At 38.9% G+C, this 13,832-nt stretch overlaps 1 protein-coding gene and 1 long non-coding RNA gene across 2 annotated transcripts; both read right to left on the reverse strand.

Moving 5' to 3' along the window:
* Window positions 1–1,728: 1,728 nt before the first annotated feature.
* On the reverse strand, window positions 1,729–13,169 carry CUNH11orf58 (chromosome unknown C11orf58 homolog). The gene is made up of 5 exons (XM_042691487.1): window positions 12,949–13,169; window positions 7,792–7,875; window positions 6,355–6,415; window positions 3,824–3,933; window positions 1,729–2,770 (listed from the first exon to the last, which is right to left on the reverse strand). Exons 1-5 carry the CDS (start codon window positions 13,009–13,011, stop codon window positions 2,543–2,545), a joined length of 546 nt encoding a protein of 181 aa, XP_042547421.1. The 5' UTR covers window positions 13,012–13,169; the 3' UTR covers window positions 1,729–2,542.
* LOC122117704 lies at window positions 8,506–12,053 on the reverse strand. The gene is made up of 3 exons (XR_006149227.1): window positions 11,978–12,053; window positions 10,067–10,153; window positions 8,506–8,757 (listed from the first exon to the last, which is right to left on the reverse strand). It is a non-coding gene; the product is annotated as an uncharacterized LOC122117704 (long non-coding RNA).
* Window positions 13,170–13,832: the final 663 nt, after the last annotated feature.

Raw genomic sequence — 13,832 nt, forward strand, 5'->3', positions numbered from 1 at the left:
TCCTGGGAATGGAACTTACCTGGAAGCTATGACACAGGATTTAATAGAGCAATTAAAGATCTAGATGGCTACATTGTAAACGTACAAACAAGACTGACAGGACTTGATAGAATTGTACTCAGTCTCACCGGAAATGAGACTTTTTAACTAAGTGGCTTTAGAGCAGAGTCTGGACTATTCAAAGCACACAGAATGTAGATGCAAATCAGAAACCAAGTAATGAACTATGCCTGTGTCCTTGAAGCCCTGTGCCTGTGGCTCAAGCCTATAATCCTAGCTACTACTTGGGAGGCTGAGAATTGAAGGAACTTTACTGCTGTGGTGGCTAGGCTTACAGAACTCCTTCATGTATAGCTAGCAACAAAGGGCACAATGTGGACGTTTTGAAACCGCAATTGTGGGCTAGCCTAGGCAAAAAAAAAAAGTCTGAGACTGCTGCTGTATGCAGTGATATACACTTGTCATCCTAGGAATGTTGGGAAGCCTAAAACAGGTACATCATGCATGTATACATATGTGTATACACACACATACATATTGAACATGGCAGAACAAATCTTTTTTTTTGCATATGCATATGCTAAGAAAAATCCCCAATGTTCACTTAAGATAGCCATGATGTTTAGTGTGGCGTTAGCATACCAAGCCACAGGGACCAACGAACAAATTTATCCCAACTCTGAATTTAGTTTTTTGTTCAATACACGAATTGAAATTAGAATTTTTCTATTAGAAGAGGAAAAAAATTCCTGGAGTATAGTTATTTGGAAGGTACTTCTATTTACATATCAGAACCAATGAATGAAATGATGAAAATACCATTTTAAAAACTTAATGCTGTCTTCCCCTTGCAACTTGGTCTTTTTTTTCTACTTACTTTTTTTTTTGTCCGTTGTGGGGCTTGAACGCTGGGTCAGGGCTCTGCCCCTCAGCTCTTCAGCTCAAGGCTAGTACTCTACCACTTGAGCCACAGTGCCACTCCTGATTTTCTGGTGGTGTATTGGAGCTAAGTCTCACAGACCTTCCTGCCCCGGCTGGCTTCGAGCCATGAATCTCAGATCTCAGCCTCCTGAGTAGCTAGGATTACAGGCATGAGCCACTGGTGCCCAGCTTTAATTCTAATGTGCAGTCCCACAAGCAAGATATTTGAAAACTAATGGTAAAATGTTTGAACTGAATAAAGCCAAAGTTCTTTAAACCAAGTATATGTTAAATTTTACATATTAACTGTCTACCATCCAGACTTGATGTTTTAATATAGATAGGTCAACACCTACATTAAAACAATATAAGAAATGAAAACAGAATGACCCCTGAGGGGAGTCTGACATATGTAAAAATACTCCAAAATATAGTTTATAAACAGAAACAATTGCTCTAGTGCCTGTACTCTTCTAATTCTAAATTTCAAGATACAGGCTTTTTAAAAAGTCCACACATCAAATATATACCGTATAGTAATTCAGCTCACAAAACAGGTTTGACTCACATTCTTAAGATTTTGAAACCAATTATTCAAAGATTCTTTGACTAAACTCAGTCCATTTGTATGACTCTACTGAACAAATGAACTACACAACAGTAAGATGAGTAGCAATAAAATTATAAATACTTTTAGTAATTAGATAAACAAAATAACAGCACTGGTATTAAATTTTTTTTTCAGTTTCTTATTGGTAGGCCTGTTCCTCATTTTCAAATAATGAGGATAAAGTTATCACAACAAAATATGGGAAACTGCTTTCTCTTTATTTAGACCTTGTAAGGAGAAAGAAAGGAACTTTGGTCACATATTACCTTAAAAAAAAAAATCCAGTTTTACATATTTCTATAGTCAGGACTAAGTGATCACAGAAATAATTTCTTCTGTAAAAACCGGTCAAATTTTATCAAAAATCTAACATACAATGTAATCCAAAGCATATAAAGATTTTTTGGGGGTTCCTGACATTGACAGTTGTGATTCCATCCTAACAGGTGTTAATGTTCATGCTCCCATGTTGCTTTGGTCCAAAAGAGAAGAGCTGAATCAGTAAAACTAAGTATGTAATATTTTGCCAATAATAATTTATGGACTGTGATCAGCAGCAGAAATATTCATAAGGAACAGTTCTACTTTAACAAATTAAGGGAGTATTTTTCATAAACGTCACAGTATCAAATTTTTATGAGAAAAATAAGGAACAAACAAACAAACAAAAGGTGAAATAGCTACCACAAACAAAATTCTCTCCCCCAGTACCCAATACTGCATCTGAAGGGGTAAAAAAGGTGAGGTTAGAGGGGTGATGATGCTAATATGAAAAGAAGTTGAGTACTGTATTTATTTAATTTTATACAACTCTTACCCTTTACAAAAATGGTTATAGTCATGCTCATAAAAGTGTAACCCATGACATTTGAAAGCAAACACTCTTTGTAATTATTTAAAAGGGCCTTTTTAAAAATTATAATACAAAGGTCTGTGCTCTATAAGCAGTCCTCCACTGTGCATTATAACAATAAGGCTTACTTTTAATACAAAGACTTAAGTATTTTGGAGTTATGAACCACTAGATTTAACAAACATCATTTTGTAATTGCTTTTTGCATCTTTTTTGTTTTTCGGATCTTCCACTTCATTGGGGTGTTCAGCAGCTTGAAGTTCTTCAGCAGATTCTTCTTTCTCTGACTCTGAATCACTATCTGAGTCATCAGGACTTTCAGGGTCAGGTGAATCATCATCATCATCATCTCCAGCCACATCACCTTCTCCATCATGATCTTCTACCTAAAACATCAATAGGTGCTTTTAAAACAAAAAATTAGCCAGTTCAAAGGCTGGGAATGATTCCAGTTTTTATCTAATCTTAAAATCAGCCAACTTCATAACCATTAGATCAATATTTTTTTTTTTGGGGGGTCCGGTTGTGGGGCCTAAACTCTTGGCCTGGGCGCTGTCCCTCAGCTCTTCAGCTCAAGGCTAGCACTCTACCACTTGAGCCACAGCGCCATTTCCGGCTTTTTTTTTCTGCTTATGTGGTGCTGAGAAATCCAACCCAGGGCCTTAAGCATGCAAGGCGAGCGCTCTACCACTGAGCCACCTTCCCAGCCCCTAGATCAATATTTTTAAAACTATATTATGATCTGTGACTGATGAGGCAAGAACTGATGACTAAGGAAGCAATCATTGCCACACATTTTAAGGGTTTTTGTTTTTTTGTTGTCGGTTGTGGGGCTTGAATCTATCCCTTGACTCTTCAGCTCAAGGTGAGCACTATAGCACCGGAGCCACAGCACCGCTTCCGGTTTTCTGAGTGGCTTACTGGAGATAAGAATCTCGGGGAGTTTCCTGCCCCGGCTGGCTTTGCAACTGGATATTCAGATCTCAGCCTCCTGAGTAGCTAGGATTACAGGCGTGAGCTACAGATACCTGGCAAGAAAAGGCTTTGAAGGCCAACTAACTAATGTAGCAACAGTTTCATATTAATTCATAATACAAAATGAGATCACTTAGGAAAGACCTCTCCCGAAGCAAAAATTTTAAACTTACATAAAGTATTTTATCTAATACTTGTAGGTAAGACAACAACTTGTAAGGATGGTATTCATAAAGAATATATCCTAATGATTAAGCAGAATTTAAACACATCTTTAAACCCATAAAAAAAATCTTTTCTGATTACCTAGAGATCTAGATGGACAATAAAAATACATTAAGTATCTGTACAAAGACAGTTTTCTCAGTCAAGATTCTTAACTGTTGGGGTAATCTAACAGGAACAAATGATATGAAACTGAAAATAATTATCTTCCCAATCAATGAAAACAAGTTAATTACTACCTCACTGAAGCCAAGACCACAATGTCGTCGGTATCTTCCTGATAATTTACTGTCCATACTTTGCTGATACTGAGACTCCAGTTCTTCATTAATTTTCTTGTCTTCTTCCCCTGCATGTCCATTGTACTTTGGTTATGTTTCAGTCAAATTAATAAAAACATATGATTACACAAAAAACCCATAATACAGATGGGGTATTATATTAAGGGTTGAATTATCTAATTGTGACTAATGAATTTTTATGAATGACATACCATAAAAGGTTACTAATAAACAATAAATAAATATAGTTATCATTACTTCTTTAGAACCTACTCCTGAGTTACCAAAATGTTTAATATTATTCCAAAAACTTTCTCCAAGTCACCTAAAAAACCACCAGTGAACCAGGATCATCTGTTTTTGAATAAAAACAGTGAAAAGGTTGAAAATTCTGTTCAGAAGGTGACCTTGTAATGGCTCTCCTTTATGACTGTTTTTCCTTATCAGCTAGTTGAAACAACATAAACTTTAGCAATTACTTCATTAAGCAGAATATTCTAAATGTTGACCTATAACCTTACCACTCAAGAGCTATGTTAATATAACTGAGGATTTCTGTGCTTGACATTTTAATTTATGGATATAAATACAAGTGAATTCCAATTTTAATACAAATGATGGTTCTTTAACTTCAATTCACATAACTCCCCATTTTAGGGAAAAATGCAGCAGTTAAAATATTTTTCTATTGTAATAATTCTGTTTTATCTAACAATGCATATCAATGTGAAGTAACATGCACAAAATAAAGACATTAAATTCTAAAATATTCTCAGTCATTATAACATTAGGTAATTTAATTGAAATTTTGTTAAGTTAAATCTAGGTCAGCATCTATTATTATTAAAACTTATCCAAGATTAGGGCTTTTTTTTTTTTTTGCCAGTCCTGTGGCTTCATCTCTGGGGTTTGGGCGCTATCCTTGAGCTCCTTTTTGCTCAAGGCTACCACTCTACCACTTCAGCCACAGTGCCACTTCTGGCTTTTTCTGTGATTAATTGGACTTTCATGTCTGAGCTGGCTTCAAACTGCAATTCTCAGATCTGAGCCTCCTGAGTAGCCATGATTATAGGCATTGAGTCAGTGGCACCTGGATAAATGGCTAACTTTAACAGGTGAAAATTTCACCTTCTAGGAGACTGAATATAAATCAAATTCATTTTCAATTTTTGATTTTGGTGGCAGTGGAATTTTGCACTGAGGGCTTCAAGCTTGCTAGGCATGCATTCTACTTAAGTCTAGGCTCAGCCCTTTTGCTTTGGTTATTTTTGAGACAGGGATCTCACTTTTTGCTGAGGCTGGCTTGGATACTTTTTTTTTTTTTTTTTTTGGGGGGGGGGGGGGTCTGGTCGTGAGGTCTGAACTCTGGGCCTGGGCGCTGTCCCTCAGCTCTTCAGCTCAAGGCTAGCACTCTACCACTTGAGCCACAGCACCACTTCCGGCTTTTTTCTTTTTGCTTATGTGGTGCTGAGGAATTGAACCCAGGGCCTCATGCATGCAAGGCAAGCGCTCTACCACTGAGCCACCTTCCCAGCCCCGACAGATACTTTCCTAATTATGTTCTCCACAATAGATGACAGGCTAGGACTGCAGTTATGAGCCAATAGTACAGGGCTTCAGTGTTTTGTTTTTTTGTGTTATTCATGGGGCTTGAACCTAGGGCCTGGGTGCTGTTCCTGAGCTCTTTCACTCAAGGCTAGCACTCTACCACTTTGAGCCACAGCTCCACTTCGTTTTCTAGTGGTTAATTGGAGATGAGTCTCGTGGACTTTCATGCCTGGGTCAGCTTTGAACCTTGATCCTCAGATCCTGAGTAGCCTCCCAAGTAGCTAGGATTACAGGAGTGAACCACCAGAGCCCTGCTTTTCAGTTTTAAAGACTTTTTCCCTATGTAAGTAGGCATATGTAGGTATTGTGTATATAGGCATATATAGGCAAGCACTTTACAGCTTTCCCAGCCTCAATTTTTTAAAAAAAAGTTTATTTCTTAAGGCTCTGCAACTTTATATTCTTGTAAGATTTTAGAAGAACTGGTGAGTAAACTTAAAGCCAGTATAACACACTAATATGTCAAATAATTTACATAAAGGAAAAAATTTGATATGTTTATCACCATTGCCAAGAAAAGGTATAAACTCTCATTACAATTAACATGTATGTTCTGAGTCACTAAGAATAAAGACAGAAACAGCTTAGTTTCTTTGGTGGGATATCATATTGAGATATCGATCTTCTGTTGTCTTTTAAAATCAAAACAACATTTAATACTTTATGACACATGCAACATTGTTACACATAATGCTCTCATATACATCCAATATTATTTTAATATATATTATTATATATAATATATATTTTTAATATATATTATTTTAATATATATAAAATGATATCCCAAAATCTGCAAGTATCATTTATACCAAATTTACTGTTGGTTTTATAACCAATGAAGTATTCATGTTGGTTCTATTTGAATTATATTTACTTACCTGTTCGGAAGTGAGATGTTGATTTGTGATCACCTATAACAAGACGACCAGTGTGTTCTTTCTATAAGAAAGGTGGAAAATGTGTTGGAATTTAAGATTACTAGTTTAATATAATTATTGAATATACTACTATATACTATTCTAGCTTTCCAGGATATAGTGAAGACGAAGAAATAAATTAAGATCCTTGCCTTTGTGGGGCTTACATTCTACTAGAGCAAGAGTAAGCATGGGAAAGGGAGATAGACCGATGTAACAAATAAGTAAATTATAGTGTATTTGAATGTATTAAGTGCCACTAAAACAGAATAAAGTGATAGAAGTATGAAGGTGGGATAGAGATCAGACTAGAATTTTAAATGGGATAGATTCAGTATAAGCATTTTCTTCGTTAAAACTCCAGTTGATATTTAAACTAATCAATGATTCAATATGCTGCTTCTTAGACTGCAAAAGGTACACCATTAACAAGATCTGATTATAAATACAACGACATCAAGTTATTCTAGGATGATGGTACTATGCACTAGTCATGCTTTATCAGCTGGTTCTTCCTATGACCAGTAAAGTATTCACGCTGGCTGGTTAGAATTAGTAATATATTTTGTGGTTACCTAACAGAATAAACTCAGATTATATGAAGATCAAAGCCAAAATATTGGCTTGTACACCAAATACTCTTTTAAAATTTGTTTTGGTACTAACTAAACTCTAGGTCTTGAACAGTTATATAACCCTAACCTATTAGTTCTACAGCTTTAGCAAATCTCTTACTTAAATCAGGAGTGGGGAATCTTACTTCTGCCAAGGGCCATTTGGATATTTGTAACACAATTTGAAGACCATATAAAGTTATCAATACAAGCTAGATGCAGGTAGCTCATGCCTATAATCCTATTTAGGAGGCTGAGATTCAAGAATAGGAAGAAAGGCTGAGCAACTTTTACCTCCAATTAATCAGCAAAAATACAAAAGCGGAAATGTGGTTTAAGTGGTAGAGCACAAACCATGAACAAAAGTATGAGGCTGGTTAGGCCCCATCTGAAATCCACACACTTCTTCCTCTGGCAGCTGATGGGATGTATTAGTGTCCTATGAAGTGCCAAATGATTTCAAAGGGCTTATATGGCCTGTGTGCTGAACATTCCCCACTCCTGATTTGTCTACTTTCTTTCTTTTTTTTTAGGGGGGGGGGTCAGTTGTGGGGCTTGAATTCTGGGCCTGGGCGCTGTGCCTCAGCATGTTTCAAATAGTAGAGTGCCAGATGAGCAAACCCAACAAGATCAAGACTGATTTTAAATCCCAGTGGGGGGGGGGGGGGGGGGGGGGGGGAGAGAACCATGCAGTACAAGAAATGTGATAAATGTGCTTAGTTCTCACTTAAAAACAGCATTATTTGTATAGAAAAGATAAATATGTATACCCAATGATGCTTACCTTTCCTGCACCCATAAGTCTCAAGAACTTTTGTTTTCTTTCTTCATTACCCAGGTCTGCTGCCTCCCAATTGCTAGATCCAAGCTGGAGGAGAAAAAAGTTGATTAGTCTACCTTTAAGGATTTTTTTTTCAACCTGTTGTTATGACTGTTAATGGGTTCATTGTTCTTGTTTATGAAGTTAAATAGGAATCACATTTGAATTCAAATATACTCCTTTTTGTTACCTCATAGCAGAATATTTTTAATCTAAAAGGCTGCGTGTATCAGAATCACCAGAGATTTGTTAAGATAAAGTTTTATGCCTCTGAGTTTCAGATTCACTGGGTATGGATGGAGTAGGGTTCCAGGTTATGAATGTCTAAAAATTTCCTAGGTAATGCTGATGCTCTCAAGTGCATACTACACTTTGATATCTTTTGTCCTGAGGCTTGAAGGGGCCTAATCACTAGGACCAGAAAGTTGCCACAACTGCTAACTGAAACACATGAAATTCTAAGGGACCACATTATCAGAAGGCACTAGACCCAAATTAAAATTTTTGGTTTGTTTTGAGCATTTTAATTATTTGTTAGGAGTGAGACATTAAGATTTTTAATCAACCTCAAAGGTTCTCCAAAAGTCAAATAACTGGCTCTGTTAAAAATCATGAGACCCTATCTAAAAAATAATCCAAAAGCAAAAAGGGTTGGGGGTATGGTTCAAATGGCAGAGTGCCTTCCTATCAAGTACAAGGCTCTGAGTTCAAACTCCAGCACTGCTAAAAAAAATAAAATTAAAGAAATATACTATTCTCATCAGAAAGTCATTCAATAGGAAAGGTTTTTATCATGTAATATTCGGCAGTAATAGTTGGGCCCACCTCCCATTTTTATAAAAGGATATGGGACTTTAATCGTTTATGTTGGTACATCAAAATTTACTTGATTCAATTTGTACATGGAGAAAGACTGAAGGCAGGTTATGTCTGTATAGAAAGGTGAAAAAGAAAAACATGATACAGAAATGAATACACCCATCAGATCGATCATTCTAATTGAGTTTATCTGAAAATGCAAATGTTTTGTAATTATGGATCAAAGATGATAAACCCCTCTTCAACACAAACTTCTAAGTAATCAAAAGTTTCAAATCTCTTCATGTATAATGAAAGGACTACAGGTAATGATAAAGCTAAAACCTATTAGAAATAGATATAAATTTTTAATTATATGTTGCAGGTTCTCACACATGACAGCTAATGGTAATTAGCTGTATTCAGAGAATGAGTTATATATATCACTAAAATCAGAAAAATGTAGAGTAGAAATTTGGGGTTGCTATTGTTAAATCTATATTAAAGTTCCCAAAAAGTCATTTTTACTATCCCTTTATTTTTGTCAACATTATTCATAAAAGACTATGAGTATAATGGTATATATCTATAATCCCAGCACTTGAAAGGCTTGGGAAACTGAAAGTTAAAGGCCAGCCTGAGCCATACAATAAGTAACACTGAATAATAAGTAACACTGAACTGCTCTCAGAATATGGGGGAGAAGGGCTTAAAGCATCTGTACCACACTGGATCCACTTGTAGCTTTAATTCTTTTTTCTGCAGGGGATATGTTCTCGTAATTTTACCTACTAAATTACAAATTTCTACTTTGACTGTGACAACTCATATCCTTTTATAGAACATTTAGTCTTAACCATTTCTCAATACAATAATAAATACTAAACTTTTTTTTTGTTGGCCGTGGGGCTTGAACTCTGGGCCTGGGCACTGTCTCTCAGTCCTTCAGCTCAAGGCTAGCACTCTACCACTTGAGCCACAGCGCCAATTCCAACAATAAATATTAGTAACACACTTTAGTTCTGATTCTCACTAAATCATTTGCTGTGAGCCCAGAATTGACTTAATTAAAATTCAGTGTTAATTCTTTACCTACAAAGACAGTTTCCTTATTCCACATATGACCTGATGTGTCAGGTCAGTCAGGTGAGGTGCACTAAAATATTATATAAAATTATCTAGACTATCTATCCCCAAGATAGTTTACTGTGTACAAGCAAATAGCTCAAAATACTACAAATTCTGAAGTTTCAACTATATAGGTTTCAACTATATAGGATTCTTTGCTTGGAGTGTTTCACAAATTACAATGATTTTTTACTTAAATTTTTTTAAAGAGTGTCTCACAACAGTCTATTTTGATAAATAAGTAAGCAGGTGACCTGTGTATAGGATTCTTAGCTTGGAGTGTTTTACAAGTTACAAATGATTTTTTACTTACATCTTTTTTAGAGCATCTCACAACAGTCTATTTTGATAAATAAGGAGGCAGGTGACCTGCTTGAAGTCTGCTTTTTTTCATACCATACTATAAATGAACAAATTAGAAGTGTGTAGTCTATGAACTAGTTATAGAAATGATTGAGAAGTTAAAACCCAACTTTCCTGATTTTTTTCCCTTCCTACATTATTGCTTCCCTCCCCATCTCCCCCCTCCCTCCAACATTTCTTTGGTTTGGGTTTCAATAGTTTTATTACATAGCTTTGGCTGGCCTCAAATTTACAATCCTCCTGCCTCGGTTACCAAATGCTGGGATTACCACTGCATTCATGATTAAATGGACAAACATAGGCTAGGGATATAGCTTAGTGGTAAGAGTGTAGCTTCAGCATTCAGGAGGTCTTAATGGCTGACACTTTATTAGAGGTTCCCTACAAGTTACTAAAACAAATTTTCTCACTCTCTATAAAATAGCTTTCAGCTCCATTCCAACCAAACCAACAAAACCATCGTTTTCTTCATCCTTAAAAATCCTTTGCCATAGGACTACAATCTCCCTTTTGCCTCCTTAATACATTTCCTAGTGACTGTTTTAGAATTTACTTCTAGCTGGGTGCTGTTGGCTCACACCTGTAATTTGAGCTATTCAGGAGGCTGAGATCTGAGGATCATGGTTTGAAGCCAGAGTAGGCAGGAAAAGTCCATGAAACTCTTATCTCTGATTAAGCACCAAAAAACAACAACAACAAAAAACCAAAGTGGAGCTATGGATTTAGTGGTAGCACACCAGCCTTGAGCAGCAGCTTAGGGACAGTGCCAGGGCCCTGAATTCAAGCTCTAGGACAGGCACCAAAAAAACAAAAACAAACCATGACTTAAAACAAAACAAAACACAAGTAGAGACAACTCTCACTTATCAGTAAAAATAAAATTCTACAAAAGAAACATAAATCACCACTGAGGGACAAGTTACTGTACCATACTATAATATTAACAATAGTCATTTTGTTTTAGGTGTGTGTGTCTGTGCACACGCCCGCTGTTACTAGGGCTTGAACTCAGTTTTGGCTCAGGCTGGTGGTGCTCTACTACTTGAGCCACAGGTCCACATCTAGCTTTTTAGTAGTTAATTGGAAATAAGTCCCAGGGGCCTTCCTGCCCTGGCTGGCTTTGAACCACAATTCTGAGATCTTAGCTTTTTTGGTGGTGGTGGTTGTGCAGGTTTTGGGGCTTAAACGCAGAACCTGAATGCTGTCCCTGAGTTTTTGTGCTCAAGGCTAGCCCTCCACCACGTGAGTGACAGCTCATTTCCACAAATTGGTAGTTGGAGATAAGAGTGTGAGGAACTTAACTGCTTGGGCTGGCTTCCAATAGAGATCCACATCTCAGTCTCTTGAGTAGCTAGGATTACAGGTATGAGCCACTGGTGTCCAGCCTAAGGTCCCAGGTTTTAATCTTCATTTTCAAGTATAAATGCTTTCTTTTGGGACAGGGAAAGGTATTAAAGGCCATCTAATTTAAAGTGATTTCATCAGAAGCTGTGGAGACTTAGTCACTTAATCCCTTTGCATAATATCACCTGGAGGTTTTGGCCAATCTCAAAGACTTTGGAGACCAACAAAACAGGTGTCTGATTTAACACCTACAAAATCAGGTAAGTATCAGGAAGAAAACAATATAATAGCTTTTTAAATCGATCTAAAACTTAGGCTACTCAAAACAAAAACAAAACGGATAAGGTCTTTACATATACTGAATTACCATGCCAACAGTAGATTTAAAATGCCAGTTGCTGGGAGATTCGGAGGCAAGAATAAGCCTCAGAAAATAGCCGCTGGTCCCAAACCTTTACCACTAATCTTTCTGCAGAGCTAAAAATAAATTTCCTCAAAGAAACCCCACCCCACCTACCATCCAAAAAGGAGGTCTTCACCACCACCTCATCAAATAGTTCAGTAAGCGTTCTATGATTTACGAAGATATTCAGAAAGGCCTTGAGTGCATACAATTTAGAGATTGAGAATGCTTTAAACAAATGAAAGTAAACTAGATATCCTTTCGTGAATCTTAAGGACGATCTCCTCCACACCCCTTTCCATATTTGCCGGGAGCTATCCCATCACATTACCCGATGGGTCCGGATTTACGTGTGCTGGCTACCTGCAGTTTCCGACACTGTCGCTAGCGCTGGGGCAAATAACACGAAAACGCCCAACATAAAGCATCGTGCTTATTCATCTTTTGAATTCCTGACACCTGGCACAGCCGTCAATATTTAACAGGTTGCGTTCCAGGGCGGTTTGTTACTTAAAAACTGTTAAGCTGAAGGTTTGGGAGGAAAGGCGTGGGACGAACACGGCTGCCAGGTCTCCCCGCCTAGGGCCCTTCGCCGTGATGCCATGACCAAATGATGACACGCATACGCCAACGTTTCGGTTCAACAGCATCCTCACTTTCATCTACTACTAGTCACAGGACGCTGAAAAATAACCCCGGCCTGGGGGTTCAAGTGTGAACGAACGCCACGGCCTAGGGCCATTTAATTAAACCGAAAACAGCAAGGGTCTCGCTGCCTCTGCGGGCCTGGGTTGAAAAACCTAACAAATTAGCGTCACCTGCAAGTAAGACGGCCCCGAATCCCGCTATCTCACTGCGCAGCCCCTCCCCAGATGGGCTAACTACGTCCCCCGACCGCAGCGAGCCGCGGGCGCTCAGCGTGGGGCCGACCCAGATTAGGTCTGGGAAACATTTCCCAGTCCTTCTTCTGGGCCCAACCCCCGTCAGAGCCTCCCCGGGCGCTTCCTCCTCCTCTTTCACCCGGCCCGGCCTACCGGGGCCTACGGTAGGCCTCAACCCTCACCCACTCCGCCATTGTTATTTACATCGTCGTCCGGGGAGGCTGAACGCTTCACCCCATGCGGGTGAGATTCTCTGGCGGCACTCATCGTGGCGGGGGATCCTGATGAGGAAAAGGCCGAACACAGTCGCTGGTTCTTCTCAGCTCGTCACCCAGTAGTCCGCAACCTGCCACCGGCCTTAGCAGCACCACTCCAGAACGCAGAGCTCCTCTGGGCCTTCTCCGCCACAGTCGTCACCGCTACGGCCGCTCGCCACCACGTGGCACTCTGGGAGTTGTAGTTTTCCGAGCCACTTCACACTGACCTGAATAAGGGCGATAGATGAAGACGAAAACTACAATTTCCAGAAGGCCGAGCGGCGTAGCTCGCGCCGTGTGGCGGGAGTGCCCTCAGAGGCTACGCCTTCCCCGGCTTGTGGAGGCAGCTTTCGCGTGGCCCGGTGTGGTGGCGAGCGTTGGTGAGGAGCGAGTGTCGTCGCAGCGGAAAGTCTTTTTCAGAGTGGGTTTTCATATTTTACCGTGAGACTCTGCTCCGCTGGCAAGCGCTTCCGTAACAGTTGAACACCTAGAGGTTTAAGTGAGACTCTTTGGAAACGAGTACACTTTGCTCAGCGCCAAAGCATTTAAAAAAATGGCCTCTTATCCCCACCCTGTTCGGGATTTCTAGAAGGTTCTAGTGGATTTCTTGTCATTCTTTCATACTGAGGGAAGTGACTTCAATAATGGTGTCAAATGCTGGTTAGTTGGCTAGCTTTGGGATTGGGGGTCCTCCTTGAGCTCTGGGCCCCAGCTGGCGAGGAGATGGTACTGTGGGACCCTTCACCAGACCTAGCCACAAAACCCTGTTCTGTTACTTAGTTTACAAAGACAAAATTGCAGTACGGTTCACATAGAAGTACCCGGTGAAAG

The sequence above is a fragment of the Dipodomys spectabilis genome, unplaced genomic scaffold (genome assembly GCF_019054845.1).
Source record: "Dipodomys spectabilis isolate Male_0828 unplaced genomic scaffold, ASM1905484v1 ptg000145l, whole genome shotgun sequence".
NCBI classification, from domain to species: Eukaryota; Metazoa; Chordata; class Mammalia; order Rodentia; family Heteromyidae; genus Dipodomys; species Dipodomys spectabilis.